General features: G+C 38.1%; 2 protein-coding genes across 2 annotated transcripts in view; one reads left to right on the forward strand and one right to left on the reverse strand.

Moving 5' to 3' along the window:
- Nucleotides 1-12599, forward strand: part of LOC136879059 (core histone macro-H2A.1) — a 380958-nt gene extending 368359 nt beyond the window's left edge. The window contains exon 9 of the mRNA XM_067152802.2: nucleotides 12070-12599. The gene's annotated coding sequence lies outside the window, so the exon portion shown is untranslated. The remainder of the gene's footprint in view (nucleotides 1-12069) is intronic.
- LOC136879060 (uncharacterized) overlaps nucleotides 10858-17245 on the reverse strand; it is a 100469-nt gene continuing 94081 nt past the window's right edge. The window contains exon 3 of the mRNA XM_067152803.2: nucleotides 10858-11536. Within this exon, the coding sequence (XP_067008904.1) occupies nucleotides 11347-11536 (190 nt within the window). The 3' untranslated portion in view covers nucleotides 10858-11346. The remainder of the gene's footprint in view (nucleotides 11537-17245) is intronic.

A 17245-nucleotide genomic window follows, 5' to 3' on the forward strand; every position in this document is an offset into this window, starting at 1 on the left:
GTTGTTGTTGGAGATTCTGAAGCCAAACTGTTCGAACTTGGTCACACATACTTGGTTTTTTAAAAGAAACCCGATCAAAAGATGAAGACGGGCGAGATGTGGCTGATTTTCGACCCTGGTTAAATTTGTGGCCAACCGGCCACAAATTCTAGTTGGATTTGTGGTTTGTTTATCAACTTATATTTGTTTCCGAGAAATTGTAAGTACCCTGCACGATGAAATCTGCATGAATACCCTTTCCCACCGAGGTATCTCCACAATCCTCAAGATTTTTGGTTTGGACCGAACAAGTAAAAAAATCTGAATTGCGAGTATGTTTTAAACTACAGTTATCAAGAGGAATTTCCTTATCACGCGTTAGCCTTTACTCTGGCATTAATAAGATGTAAATTGTTAAAATCGGGACTCAGATTTCTTATGTGTTGGTAAATTTTCATTTCGAAACTTCTTGTAACAGATAGTTAAGCATTATTTCGGTGGATCACAGATGAAAATCGGTAAGTTGGAGTTGTTTGGTCAATGTCTATCTGATAATGTTTGGTAGCCATGTTTTAATCGCGACATGTGATTCGTTTCTTTGGGAACTGTTGTAAACATATATGGATTCCCTGTGTTGAAAAAACAGCTGATGCCGTGCACGTAGAGGCGCGCGGCTGTGAGGCTTGCATCCGGGAGATAGTAGGTTCGAATCCCACTATCGGCAGCCCTGAAGATGGTTTTCCGTGGTTTCCCATTTTCACACCAGGCAAATGCTGGGGCTGTACCTTAATTAAGGCCACGGCCGCTTCCTTCCAACTCCTAGGCCTTTCCTATCCCATCGTCGCCATAAGACCTATCTGTGTCGGTGCGACGTAAAGCCCCTAGCAAAAAAAAAAAAAAAAAACAGCTGATAGCTGTCGATTGTATTTTGATTCGGTGTATGGACTCGTATTGTACTCCAGTATACTAATTATATGTTGAAATACGTCTTCCTTTCCTATGGTGTAATTTAATAACGATTGGGTTCTATTTCGCCTAAAACTTGGTAACATTTATTTGCCACTTCGGTTATTTCATGGAATTATACTAGACGTGTCGAGAAACAAGCCCCAACTTACCTTCAATTATTCCACTACTGGTCCACTATTAAATTGATTAATTAATTTGGTTTTCAAGAATTGTAATCCCAGGATTTATTTCTTATATTTTCAAGGGTCGACCCAAGTTATATTATCTTTTCTTTTAGTCTGATTATAATTTTCTTCTTTTCTTTTAATCATTGAATTGTTTCGAAGGTTATTAATGTCTTTCGAGATCTGAAGCACAAATCCATTAAAGTTGGTTTAAGTTTTTAAACTGTCTTTCCTTTATAGTTAGTACATTCTCTTGGGTTTGATTCACATAGCCTCTGGCACCGGTGTCCGTTTCTCATGCCTTTTCTTCTTTGGACATCGTGGTAAGTATTTCATTTCGGTTGTTTTCTTGTAAGGTCCAGTGTTGCCAAACTACTACCGATTGGGAAGTTTCGGAGACACCAAGGTAGAGTTGGTTGTTATACTGTTGTGTTGTGACAGTATTTGGTAGCTACGCGTGGGTTTGAAGTATTATTACTGCCGTGTTGGCTACCTTTTGGGACTGATTTATTTATAATCAATAACTTGTGTTGCTCTCACAAGAGAATATACTGACTGGAAAAGAAGATAGGTCTATAATTGAAAGTGTAAGAGAGAGTGTAAGGAGAAAGGCAAGGTTACCTTTAATTTATTGGAATTTTCTGTTTCATGTCAAAAATGTCTGCCCAGTCTGTCTTACTGCCACGCATGTTAAGGAAAGGTGAGCTGATATATGAACTGGAGGTGCGCGGGGTGACCTCGTATGGGTCGGTTCCGGGTGATGTTGGATTCCTTGGATTGTCCGGTAAAGCCTAGAAATTTAAACTACGAATTGGGTGAGTCAGTGCAGCTTATTAGTAATGCATTAGCTGAAATCAATACTGTTGTGAAGGAATTAAGTGACATGGAACCTTCGGCATATCAAGTTAAAAGGTTAAAATCCAGAACTAGTCACTATATCAACAGGGTTCAGGATTTAATATCATTGTCGCCCGAACCTGAATTGCTTGCTCGGTGTACCTCCTTGCTAATGTTGGGAATTAACCTTTCTGTTGAATTAGATATAATCATGAATATGAGAAATGTCAATGAACTTACCTTGAGTGGTGGGTCTAGGAAAGATGAGAGTGACAGTCAGGAAGTGATTAATGCTTCTGGTTGTCCTGAATCGCCGAGTAATGAATCAGCTCATTACTGCGCCCTTGCTCCTGTTTTAGAAGGCTTGTTAGCCAAACCTAATGGTACCCCTAATTCTATCAAAGAGTTATTCAAAAAAGTAAAAATATTTTCGGTTAACTCCATTGATGAAACTATTAGATTTATGCGCTTTTTAGTGGAGTTGACGGAATCTGCCAATGTTTTCTCTATGGACTCCCTAGGTGTCTTTAGGGTTCTATTCCCTTACTGTGAGGGAATATTAAAGAAGGAAATTTCTAAGGCTATTAGTAATAATCTAAGTATAACTGAATTTCATGAGCTAATTCTATCTAAATTTATCCCATCCCTTGCATTACAGAGTTTAATCCCTAAACATTGTTTCAGGACTCAGTTTCTTCATGAAAGCTTGTTAGCATATGTTCTAGACCTGAAATTTTTTTGCGAAGTCTTCAAAATTGTTGTACCTGAAGATGAGATGGTAGCGAGGATTCTTAAGGGAATTGCTCCACAATACAGATCCTTTTTGTCGTTAACTAGGACTCCCACTACCTTTGCTGAGTTAGAGGAGGCGTGTTCCTTCGCCGAAGATGTTAAGTACGGCGATGAATCACGTCATGTTAACTATCCACCTCCCCCACCTCCTAGTAACTCCGCATATTTTCCCTCTCATACTCCTAATGAAGTTCAGGGTAAGAAATGTTATGCGTGCGGGTCAAAGGACCATCTCAGGAACAAGTGCCCTTCAGTTAGAGGTAGAAGTGGTGTAGTCCAGAACCAGAGCATCTGTTGTTTTATTTGTGGTTCTAGACAACATGTGAAAAGACAGTGCCCTAATTTCAACAAAAATAATTCACGGTGACTAGTAAATGAAATTAATGAATTCCATGAAGGTACGCCTAAGCATAAGCAGTTAAGGGATGAGATTCGTGTCCCTCAAGATTTGAGAATTTCAGGGAGGGTCATTCCGAAAACTTCTATAATTCAGATTGAGGTTAATGACGAACCTGTATTGGGTCTAATTGATTCGGGAAGCATTGTCTCTCTTGTGAATGATGCCTGGTATCGGAAAATGAAAAGATGTTGTAAATTTCCCGAAATTGTAACTTCGAAACTTAATTGTGTAACTGCCAATGGGAGTAAGTTGGAAGTTGTTGGTTCTACTGTGGTCAAAATTCGTATAGCTGAATTTACGTGGAAAATTACTTGCCTTGTAGCCTCTAATTTGTCGCATCAAGTCATATTAGGTACCGATTTTATAGTTAAAGTTGGAATGCTCCTGAATTTGCAAGATAGAATGTTTTCCTTTAAATTCTGCCCTAATCGAAAATTTTATTTCCATGATGTTAAGATGTTTCAGGATAGGGTAGCTTGTGTATTGGATGAGAATAGTGAGGAGGGCGAGAATGACAAATTGGATCTCGATCATCTGTCGGACGAACAGGCTTCAAAAATTCGTGAGCTTTGCGCTCAATACCCTGAAGTTTTTACTGATCGGCTTGGGCTAACTAATGTGCTCAAATATCATATCGATGTAACTGATAGAACTCCGGTGAGGTCTCCAAATTATAGACTATCTCCCCCTAAGATGATCGAGTTGAAAAAAAATAATTGAACAGTTACTCAAGGATGGAGTAATACGACCGTCTATTTCCTGCCTACTCTGCCCCAATGTTCCTGGTTCCTAAGTCCTCTGGTGGTTACAGGCCGGTTATTGATTATCGAGGACTGAATCGTAAGATCGTCCTGCAGTCTGTCCCCTTAGCTGATTTACATACCTGTTTTTCTTGGTTCCATGGTGCTAATTTTGTTTCAACTTTTGACTTGAATCAAGCATATAACCAAATACCACTAGATGAAGATTCCATTCCTCTCACTGCTTTTGCTACCGACTGGAACCTCTATGAGTACACCAGGATTCCTTTCGAGCTATCGACGGGAGCCACTGTGTTAACTCGCTTGCTCGATGCTGTGTTTGGCGATGTAAAATTTAAGTTCGTGATTAATTATTTAGATGACTTGGTTGTGTACTCTACTAATTTTGAGGATCATCTCGAGCATATCAAGGAGGTTGTTGAAAGATTAAAGAAAGCTGGGCTAACCGTGAAACTCTCAAAGACTAATTTTGCTAAATCTCAAATTTCCTTCCTTGGGCATATTGTATCGGCACAGGGCATCTCTGTAGATCATGCCCGTACCCAGGCCATCCACGATTTTGAACCACCCAAAAATGTGAAGGGCGTTGCTAGGTTCATCGGGATGACCAATTTCTTTTGGAAATTTGTGCCTAATTATGCTGAAATCGCTGCCCCGTTAAACTTATTACGGCGGAAAGATGTCAAGTTTATGTGGGATCAACCTCAACAAGTTGCTTTCGACTCCCTAAAAATGGCCCTTAGCAATGCCCCGGTACTTGCTATTCCTGACTTTAACCAGAAATTTATTATCCAAACTGACGCCTCTGGGAAAGCTATCGCTGGAGTCCTATTGCAAGATTCGGAAACAGGAAGAAGACCCATTGCGTACGCGTCCAGGGCACTTTCTCCCCTGGAAAGGAAGTATTCGACTTATGAACTTGAGTGTTTAGCAGTTCTGTTCTCATTGGAAAAGTTCCGTATGTATGTGGAACATGTAAATTTTGATTTGGAGACTGACAATGAGGCTCTTTCTTGGGTGCTTAGAAGACCTAAGCGAACTGGCAGATTGACTAGATGGGCATTAAGGATTTCCGCCTTCAATTTCAATGCTCGCCACATTCGTTGCACTGATAATGTAATTGCGGATGGGCTCAGTCGTATGTTTGATGGTGAAATAGACCCCCTTGAAAATTCTGGAGAAGTTACTCCTCAGTGTAGTTTGGTAGAAGTAAACCCTATCCTATCTAACCTTCCTATGCTGTACCAAGATATTGCTCAATATCAAAAAGATGACCCTGATTTGAAAATAATTTTGGAGAAAATCATGTCTGGGGAAAATCTGAAGCCATACTCCTGTGAGAAAGGTGTCCTATTGTGTCAGTCCCGTCATGATAAAAGGTTAAAGATTGTTGCTCCGAAAATTATTGTTCCTATCATCTTCCAGTATTATCATGATAGCCCTCTTGGTGGACATTTAGCTGTATTTAAAACAAGGCAAAAAATTCGACAATTTTTCATATGGAAGAAGATGGATAGTGACATAAGATCTATGGTTAAATCATGTAGAATTTGTGCAGTTAGTAAACCAAATCTAAATAACCGAATGGGATTGCTGTCTTCGTCCCAAGCATCTAGAGCTATGGAGCGATTGTTTATCGACCATATCGGACCCTTACCTCGGTCTTCTCGTGGGAATACTCATGCATTAGTGTGCATTGATGCTTTTACCCGGTTTTGTTGGATCTTCCCAACCAGATCTACAAATTCACAAACAACTATTAACTGTTTAAATTCCATTTTTGCTTCATTTGGTACACCTAAGTACTTAGTTTCAGATAATGCTAGTGGTTTTACCAGCCACACATTTAAGAAATATTTATTTGACTTACGCATTTCGCATGTCACTACTACTCCCTATTACCCGAACCCCTCATATTTGGAGAGGATGAACAGGAATTTGAAAGCTGCACTAATTGCGTACCATCATTCCAACCAGACCAAGTGGGATACTTGTCTACATTGGCTGTCATATGCCTTCAATTCAACAACCCATGAATCCCATGGTAAGACTCCTATGGAATTAATGTTTTGTTTTATTCCATTTTCACCTCTGTCAAACCTCCTTCACATTGAGGAGCTGTTACCGGATCTGTCTACCCCATGTAATGTCCGTAAGGTGTGGGATGAAGCCAAGGCAAAGTTAGCCGTGTCATATGAGAAGGTTCGGAAAAACTATGACAAGGGACGCAAACCCACCAAGCTGACGGTTGGAGATCAAGTTTTTGTTAAATGTTATCCCATAAGCAAAGCTATCAATAAATTTTCTTCCAAGTTGGCTCCGAGATTCCAAGGTCCTTGTACCATCTTGCAGTTTTTGAGTCCAGTATCTTTGCTGATAAGTGATCCTATTGCCAAAAGGATAAGGAGAGTGCATCTCTCTCAAGTAAAGCCTGCGTGAGTTTCTGTATAATTGTGTGTTTGATATTGCTTAATTCTAAATTTGAGACTGTTGGGGTAATTCACCAGTTATCTTTTCGATTTAACATCATCTTTTTTTAAAAATCTGAAATATGGTAATAATATTGTTTGGGGAGTTAATGAACTTGTAGTGTGGAGTATAGAATTTTGAACCATGCATGTGTATTGACGTTGGGAAGGTCTTGTATTTGGGTTGGACTGGGCTAATCGTCTAAACCGTAATAATCTAGATTTGAGTAAACACCAAAGGTTAACTTGATGAATTATGATGGTGAGGTTATATATTACCCATGTAACTGAGTTTGCTTATCTACCTTCAGTCCACGTTTCAGTAAGCGAGTTGAGTCATTCTGGTTGTACTATAATTACCTTCTTCAGTGGGTGAATTTCTATTGGTAATGAGTAAATGTTACTATTGACCAATTTTGGTAAGGTGAGTTGTGTGCTGATTATCTAGCGACTAAGGATCCTTAAGCCTGAGGAGTGAAGGAACAATCTCCTCTTAATTTGTTGATATGGTTTTATGATCCTTGTTGGGAATTATTTGAGTGATGATATAGTGGAAATGTTTTAGCTGTTGATTGTGATTACATTGTGATTTGTTGGCATGTGTTGTGGGTTGTAAAGTTTTTTTCTTTAACCTTCGAAGAATAACACATGTACTCTAGTATCATTTTAGTAGCGTTATACTATGGTGTGGTTTTGATGTTACTGTTCATTTATTGTTTAAGACACTTGGTGAGGCAAGTCCTTGCTTCTTTTCATGTTGCCTCTGTATCATCGAAGTATGGGGTGTAAATTTATTTATAGGTGTCTGCAACCCATCTTTTGCTTCTTAATTGTAAATGCAACCTTCTGATCCCCTGTGTGATGTCTTGTTCCCATCCTTATGTTTGCTTGCATAGCCTATTTCCTGACATAATCTGGAAAGTGTCTTTTCCTGTTGAGCATTGGTTATCATTTGACTCCTTACCAGCCATTAGAGGTTTGTTGGTGGTGTATAATGTAGGTTACTGCTCCTTGATTTCCTGTGGTTACCTGGTTTGAGGTAAATTTCTTTACCTTTTCATCTAATCGGGTGATCATTATGGAGATATATTTTGGAAATTCCTATGAATTTGGTTAAATGGCTGGTATCAAAACCTTTTACTCTCATGTATTCTATTCCTAAAACTTCTATCCTTCCCCTCCCACGGTGTTTATGATTATCTTGTATTCAATTATTACCAATTCTATCTTGGTGCTATGCTTTGCTTGGTGTTATTCGATGAATCTGTTGTTGATGACAAACATTACGCGTACCTTCCATCTAATTGAGCTCGAAGTCTCCAACCGTGTTCATCCTGTTTCTCCTTGGTTAGCATGTTCTTATTTAAAAACCATAAATTTGGTGGTTTTTCCTATACTTGTTACAAACGCTGTTTCTATTCCGCTGGCATGACGATTCCCTATATGCCCTTTCCTTTCTTTTCTTCCTCTTCTTATTCTTCTCTTTCTTTTCTTCCGGGGTATGTATTGTGTGCATTTGGATGTGAACCTGTGCAGCAAAAAAAATTGCACTACTTGTCACTTATTTTGGGTAATTTTAATGACTCGCTTGGTGTTTGTGCTGTGCGTAAAAAGTTCTGATTTGATTTTCCTTTGTCTGGGAACTGTAATGTTATTTAATGATATCCTTTCTCTAGTCGTACCTAGACTAGTTTACTGATTATTCTGAAAGATTATGGGTGATGATGATGCCTACCTGTTGGTGATGAGGTTGTAATGTAATTGATTGTAAATATTGATGCAATGACTCATTCAGTCATTTTTCAGTTACCGTCTTTCCTTTCCCCCTATTATTTTCCTGGGATTTATTCTTTTTTTTACCTTGTGTGTTGCGAAACAAGGTAACCGTGCCTTCTCTAGCTTGGAGTCCCGAAGTTGTGTTAACGAAGTAATGGATGGTCTAGATTATTTCTATTGAGTTCCGATCATCTGCAAACCATTCTCTTAAAGCTTGGTGCAACATAAACTTTTGAAAGATTCTCATTGACGTGCTACCGGATTGAAAATTAGTTGTTACTGAACTGTGGTAAGTTAACTAGTTGGAAGTGCGTTGCCACGAAAGAACTGTGAAACATCATAGACTGAAAGGAGGACAAATTATTAGTAACCAACTGGGTGTCTCCCATATTTGGTGAAACGTCTCTGCTACTGCTACAATATGTCTAATGAGTGTGACAAATTTAGTTAAAGATGCTAGAGAAGTTTTCGATGCGATACCCATCTGTTTGTAAAAAATTCTCTGGTGGGCGCTTGGCCTCACCCGTGTTGAGCTTTTGCTGGGGGAGGCTATGGCGTATGCATATTTGTCGCGCATTTCGAGAATGCATGGACTTAAAAAAATATTTAAAGGTCATTCGAAGCCCGATGGAATTGTACACGATTCATAAGAAGCGGGTTCTTACCAGTAGAAAAGTTAGCTATCAGACTGAGTGTTTCACCTGAACTGCATCCTACTGCCATCTGTGAGCACAGCGTGAAGTTTAGCGCTGCTGCCGATTATCGATCGAGTTCGACAATATGTGCGTAGTTTTTTTTTTTTCCCTAGTTGTTGTTGGAGATTTTGAAGCCAAACTGTTCGAACTTGGTCGCACATACTTGGTTTTTTAAAAGAAACCCGATCAGAAGATGAAGACGGGCGAGATGTGGCTGATTTTCGACCCTGGTTAAATTTGTGGCCAACCGGCCACAAATTCTAGTTGGATTTGTGGTTTGTTTATCAACTTATATTTGTTTCCGAGAAATTGTAAGTACCCTGCATGATGAAATCTGCATGAATACCCTTTCCCACCGAGGTATCTCCACAATCCTCAAGATTTTTGGTTTGGACCGAACAAGTAAAAAAATCTGAATTGCGAGTATGTTTTAAACTACAGTTATCAAGAGGAATTTCCTTATCACGCGTTAGCCTTTACTCTGGCATTAATAAGATGTAAATTGTTAAAATCGGGACTCAGATTTCTTATGTGTTGGTAAATTTTCATTTCGAAACTTCTTGTAACAGATAGTTAAGCATTATTTCGGTGGATCACAGATGAAAATCGGTAAGTTGGAGTTGTTTGGTCGATGTCTAACTGATAATGTTTGGTAGCCATGTTTTAATCGCGACATGTGATTCGTTTCTATGGGAACTGTTGTAAACAAATATGGATTCCCTGTGTTCAAAGAACAGCTGATAGCTGTCGATTGTATTTTGATTCGGTGTATGGACTCGTATTGTACTCCAGTATACTAATTCTATGTTGAAATACGTCTTCCTTTCCTATGGTGTAATTTTTTTTTTTTTTTTTTTGCTAGGGGCTTTACGTCGCACAGACACAGATAGGTCTTATGGCGATGATGGGATAGGAAAGGCCTAGGAGTTGGAAGGAAGCGGCCGTGGCCTTAATTAAGGTACAGCCCCAGCATTTGCCTGGTGTGAAAATGGGAAACCACGGAAAACCATCTTCAGGGCTGCCGATAGTGGGATTCGAACCTACTATCTCCCGGATGCAAGCATGGTGTAATTTAATAACGATTGGGTTCTATTTCGCCTAAAACTTGGTAACATTTATTTGCCACTTCGGTTATTTCATGGAATTATACTAGACGTGTCGAGAAACAAGCCCCAACTTACCTTCAATTATTCCACTACTGGTCCACTATTAAATTGATTAATTAATTTGGTTTTCAAGAATTGTAATCCCAGGATTTATTTCTTATATTTTCAAGGGTCGACCCAAGTTATATTATCTTTTCTTTTAGTCTGATTATAATTTTCTTCTTTTCTTTTAATCATTGAATTGTTTCGAAGGTTATTAATGTCATTCGAGATCTGAAGCACAAATCCATTAAAGTTGGTTTAAGTTTTTAAACTGTCTTTCCTTTATAGTTAGTACATTCTCTTGGGTTTGATTCACATAGCCTCTGGCACCGGTGTCCGTTTCTCATGCCTTTTCTTCTTTGGACATCGTGGTAAGTATTTCATTTCGGTTGTTTTCTTGTAAGGTCCAGTGTTGCCAAACTACTACCGATTGGGAAGTTTCGGAGACACCAAGGTAGAGTTGGTTGTTATACTGTTGTGTTGTGACAATACAAGAACCTGCTCTCGGATCATGTCCGCCTATTTGTTCAGTACGGCAGACCTATACATACAGTGGTTAATTGGTTCGATGAACACTCAATGGTCCCTAAGTTCAATCCTATTTAGCACATCAACGATGCTGTCGGGAGAGACGTGCTCCGAGCGATCTCTGTGCATCATGCATGTTACATGCAATTGTTCATCAGTGTACATTTAATGTGTTGAGATATTATCCGTTCTACAAAGTACACTCAAAGTGTTCAGGTCCAGGGAAAGCTATTAAATTCTAGGAACTGCAGGGGGGGGGGGGGGGGAGAGGATCTTGTATTCGCTGATTTACAGCATATATATATTAGGTAGTAAATTCAGTTTCTAATAATAAGATATGTCAATATATCATTAGGTTTATTTTTATACCATCATATGATTTCAATACACAAAGTATTAACTAGGAAAATTCACAAATAGCATTTTAATAAATATGAAGAATGACCTAATAATACAGTTGAGAGTTTTCGCTTGAAAATGATTTTGTATCATCAATACAAACATTTACGTGTTTAGCACTTTATACTTATATACAGAAAAAACACTAGATAAATATCACACTGCACTAACCTTTAGTTGTTGAGAGAAAACAATCATAGGGAAATATAAAATACAATTTTAAATCATTACAATGTAAAATAATATTTAACAAAATTGAGAAAAAGGTAGAAAACATGATACTTCATGATGATCATGGACCAACTGGTTCTCCATGATAACACATCTATAAAACAAGAACTACTGAAGAACTAGAACTGTGCTGCAGTACTTGACGAGATGCCAACTAGATGGCAAAACAGATAAAAGTCTGAGATCTTTCTTTCCACACTTACTTCTTAGGAGGAAGGCTCTTCAGCTTTGAATCAATATAACTTAGGTAGCTCATTCCCCAATTCATCAAGCCTACTCCCGATGATACTCCGATCACCGAGCAGATGAAAACGTTCTTGGGTACGAAACTTCTTATGATAGCCCAGAGAAGAACAGAGCCCAAACTGAACATGACTGCACCATATATACTGAAATCAAAGAACATTCCACTCCATTAAATGGCTGTTTTCTTCCACGCTGCAGAACCTTTCTCTGCTCATGCATAATTCATCATGCAACATGTTTGCCTGGCCTAAAGGTAAATAAAATATATATGCACAATGTGAATGCTGGAGTTAACACACGAGATAATATAATGCAGGCAAGTCCTTACACAGCTCATTAGCAGGACAATAGTGAATTATCAAGAGAGGTAGAGCATGCAGTGCAGTGCCTGTATCACTGGAGGCAGGTATAACTTAAGGATCACTATCATGTGCATGTTATCTCGTGTGATCAAATCTACTCCAGTTCACTGCTGACGGGTATAATGTCACAGATCTACTGCCCTCATCAATCAGAGAATTCCACGAGGTCTCCAGAAATCCTAATCTACTTGTGTATAGGGACCTGTCATTTTTAAATCGTGAAATAAATTTAATTCTGTTTATCTACATTTTTATCTACATTTTGCTTCTCTCGTTTTAATATTCATCTGATTATTTTTTTGTTTTCTTTCTAGATTTCATTCCCACAACATGACCTGACGGCAGTTCATTTCCGATCAATGGTCTGGCTGGCATTAATTTAATCTACATTTGTAAATTCGTAACATTTTAGAAGTTTTTATACGAAGTGGAACAACAATTTTAATGAATCAACTGGCAATATTTTTACGTGAAACAAATTTTAAGGAACAGAAGAAACTTTTAATTACTGATGTAATGTCATAATGTCATAGAACTGTTCAATGTCAGACTCATTCTGATGGTGTTTCAACATGCACTTATATGAATGTTAATTTTATTCATGTTTTTGTAACTTTTAATATATTAATTTTATTTCTAGAAGTTGAAGATGGCCTAATGCAGCCGAAACATGTCTTGTCCTTCTAATATGATGTTTTTACAACTTTGAGTTGACTAGGTGGAACCAGTTACAGAACGGGCCATGGCACTGTGAGTGGACATTCAGTTGTGAGTAACCCTGCGAAGTTCACTGTTTCTGAAATGGTAATATGTATGTCTCTGTTGTTGTTGTTACAAGCATGTAATAGCCATATGCTAAATAAATCAATATTTTTTTCAAAATCTGGCAGTGAAAAGTCGGGGTATATGCATTATTTGTGTCAAGGTTGATAAAGTACTTCTGACATACAGAAATCTGGAAATTGGTATTTTTTTGCCTCCTCTATTGGCAACTCTTTTCCCACTACAACCAAAAAGTGAGCTGTGAACATGAGGCGTTCCGGAAGAGAAGGCCGAACTCTTTAACACAATCATACTCTGTAATTATCATAGACTAGACCTACGTTATTAGGGTGGTAAATTTAATACCAAACATTAGGGCAAATAAAGGGACAGAATGAACTGATTAACAGGAAATAATAACCAGGTATGCCAGGCTGATTGTCATTTTCACTGTTACTCATAATCATACGTCTAGATGCATGAATCTTCATACTGACATAGATTAAATACTATGATAATTGAAATTGTATCAAAGTATGTATTTTAAGCAACCACATTAATGTTGTTTAACTTTCGGTAACCTCGAGCATAAGCTTATGCATGATAAACCTTTCAATTTTCTTTTTGAAGAACCAGGATTCTGTGATGTGATTGACAGTTCTATTATTTAACAATTTTGTTATTTTCTGATACAAAGTCAAGTTCTACTGTGTTCGTATTGTAATTCTTTCAATGCTTGAGGTTAGTGGCTTTTAGTATTCAAACTAAGTGTTCATTTTTTTGCCTTTACACTCTTCTAAACAAGCACATGAATGCATGTAACTTGAAACCGTCATCATGTTCGTTGTAATACAGTGTTTCATATCAAATTACCTACTTTGGTTATAACTTTACATTGTTATTGTGCCCTGACCTATTTCGAAACTAGTTTTTAAAATCTATGAGGCATAAAAACGCTTTTACTGCATTCTCATGTTCTCTACTAAACAATATTGACAATATTTCTAGTTGTACGCTAGAACCCCACAAGTGAACCTAAGATAAGGCGCACTACCTATCGCACACATCGATAGCAAACTGTAAGAGTTTGGCGGATCGTCTTCATCACTTATGCCCGGTTTCTGGAACGTGAGATATCGAACCTATAGCGGTATCGAATGGTTAACGTGTGTTCTGGCGTTGCACGAACGTAAGATACACCTATCTGTTCGATAAATCTCTTGCTAACTTAGAGGGCCCTGAGCAGGAGATATCTATTTGTTAACTTGGTGGGCGCATGCGCAGTACTTCAGTACCAGCAGCTAACATTGTGTTTGTTAAAATTTTCTATGGCTTTCTCATCTTCTTCCACATTCTAGAACGACCACGATTATATCATCGCCAGCCTAATGTTCTAATAAAGTATACAGTAGTGAAAATGAATTTAAAGACAGATTGAGGCTAAAGAAATATACTGTCATAGGTTTGGTAGAGGTTACAGGCGACAATTTGCGTTCTGTGACAAATAATTTTCCATTGTCCCCTGTTGATCAATTATTAATTACGATACCCTTTAAGATTCAGTACTACTGAGTCTTATCATATTTGTATCTGTGACTGCATTCGTGACCATAAAAACACTGGTACCAGTAACTGAGCTTAACAGATAATTACACATTTATCGTAGTAGGCCTACTTGCATTGGCCGTGAATGTATAATTTTATCGTGGGATTGTTTTTAATTAGCGATATTACATTACAAGGAACTTAACAAGTTATATAATTATGTTAATTACCCGATATATATCGTTATACTGTGATCAAACAATGTTCATAGTTTGTAATAACAGTGAAGAGATATGGTATACTTATAAGGCTCAATGCAAACTGGATTGCGTGTGACATGTGACATGTGCCACTTGTGTGCATATTTCATTAGAAATCCTCAAACAATGTAAAATTCTTCTGACAGTCCTTAAACACCACGAAACTGACACCCACGTCTGCAAGAACTAGTCAAATACCCATTTCTTGCTTCATGCCAAAGATTGGATAATAGGAGCTGCATAGAAAGCTCAATTACTTGCGCGCATGCGCCTGACAATCTAGGGAACAAACCTAATGCACAAAAACAAAGCAGTACGAGGGGTGGCATCTAGTGTGTATTTATGAAAGTTGATCAACGAGCCAATAGTTGACAGTTCGATAAGTTAGCTGCTATCTTGCTGTGCAACGCAGTGAAGATTTATCGAGTCGACAGCTGTAACAAAGCAATAGCTATCGGAAAGATATCTCACCATTCCAGAAACCGGCCATAAGTGTTGTATTAGCAAGTCTCTTATTTAAATTAGTGTCATTGTGCATGACATCATGAGAAAATCTCAATGATCATAGATTTTTGTAAGTACCAAGACTATTTATCTCAGTAGACATGACACCCACCAAGACCACTAAAGAAGATCAGTGCAGAACATGCGCGAAGACTGTATGGCAATACAGTGTTGAAGGCCCATGCCACGTATGGTACCATAAGGACAGTCTTTCATCACTAATGACATGACCAGTATCATAGAAGAAAAAAACAGTTGAAAATCTTTTCAAGACACATAACAAACTATCCATGACAAATAAAGAGACCCCATTAAATACAAGCACCTCAAGAAGCTCAACAAATACACTTACATCCCATGGAAAATAATGACGACAAGAGACGGTACTACTTTCACAGAGATATTGAGAAAGAAACTAAAGCCAAGGGATCTTTCAATAACTGGTACATCAGACCCCATCCATGGAGAACTTCAGGGAGGACCAAAACTTGCTTGGCTGTATATGGGTGAACTCCACCAACAGACGACAAAAGAAACAACTGAGAAACACCTACACCAACAAGGGATCTCCAATATTGCCGTTTGTAAAGAAGAGTTGCAAGTCAAACGACATCTGAAAGCATTCAAGAGAGGCATACCATTCACAGACCTTCAGCAATTTTTATAACAAAACAAGCATTGCACAGCATTTCCCAGCTGATTATTTCCACAGAAATGTTATTGGTTTGTGCTAGAAAAAATTAATATGTACTCTGACAAATTGGTAATGACTGGAGTACAGGCTACTAAAGAGGAATTCTTCTTCCACTTTCCCCACACCCTTGCGGGTTAGACTCCATATACTCTTCACAACGCCAACCCGATGTGGAAGGCTGTGGTTGGTTGAGTGATACATGAAGAGGATAAACACAAACGCCCAGTCCCTGTTCTTTCTTTTCCAGTTCCTCTTGTTCACCTGGTTAAACATTAAACATTCTGATCCATATAATACCTCTGGTTTAATTTCAGTTGTGTAGTGTCTGATTTTTGCCCAGAACGATATCAATCGTTTGTTGCAATGGTGTTGTCCATCTTCTTTGATCTCTCTTTGCAGGTTGTGTTATACAGTCAAAGATATTTAAATTTATCAATTCTTTCAATATGTCCATGTTGTGTTGTTAGATACTTATCTGTTCTGTCTGTGCTCAATATATTTAATTTTTCATATGAAATTTGAAGACCATTTTTAATGGGTATATCATGTAGAATTTCTGCCATTATTTGTGCTTGTAATTTGATTTCTGATATTCAGGGGTAGAAGAAAATAGAAATAATTCAGTAGCCAGCCTCTTTTCATCAGGAGCCAGCACATTTTTCACAAATATACATTATGAACACCACAGGTTAGACTAGGATAAAGCTACATATTATTTTTGAAATGTGACCTTAAGTAGTATAGTCTCATTTCATATAAGAATGTAAAATTATATTTTAAGATATACTAACCCAAATAATCACCAGTCACCTTCAAGGTCAGCATCTTTTAAAATTATACTACATGTGCCTGTTTGATTTCCCACCAGTTACATTCAACTTCCTTAACAATGCAAACAAACCTTCAAAATCAGTGTAGGGTCTTTTTTTTTTTTTAGCATTCATTTTCTTGACGCACCTCACTAAAAGTGCACATTCAGGATTTTTCATGAAACTTAAAGCCTCCTGCCGGCCCCACGGTGTAGTGGTAGCGTGCCTGCCTCTTACCCGGAGGCCCCAGGTTCGATTTCCGGCCAGGTTATGGATTTTGACCTGGATCTGCTTGTGTTAATACGCACTGCATTCGACTGCAATAGTTATCGATATTTTAAGGATGAGAATTTTGTGTCGGTCATTATGATGAATATGCTTGGAGATGTTCAAAGGATAAACAAAGACATTTCCACAGCAGCTGTGACTATAGTTTAAAAATTGGATAAATTGGTGTTTGGCAATGGAGATGATGGCAGAACCATAATAGACAGTAGGAATTTAAACGATTTGGGTTTTCAAAAGCTTCCAATGAATGTGACAATAGACTTAAAAGCTATGTGTATTGTCTTGTATTTGGGATACGAGGGAGATAAAGAACTGACAAAGTGCATTTTGCAATACCTCATGAAATTAGAATTGTTACTGAAACTTGGAAATGATGATGACGACGACAAGGGTGACCGTGGCAACTATGACAATGATGTAATTGTCATTGTAGTTCTGAATTCAAAACTAAAAATAAATTAAAAGAACACGTCTGAATGAAGATCATCATCATCGCCATCATGAATTCCTTCCAGCGAGCCAGGTGGGATGTTTACAAACGATGTGCCTCCATTTATTACGGTCCTGGTATGCTTCTTTTCTCTCTACTGCATCCCATGTTTCTCCTCTCTTCTCTAGGTCTTCTCTT

The sequence above is a fragment of the Anabrus simplex genome, chromosome 8 (genome assembly GCF_040414725.1).
Source record: "Anabrus simplex isolate iqAnaSimp1 chromosome 8, ASM4041472v1, whole genome shotgun sequence".
Lineage (NCBI taxonomy): Eukaryota > Metazoa > Arthropoda > Insecta > Orthoptera > Tettigoniidae > Anabrus > Anabrus simplex.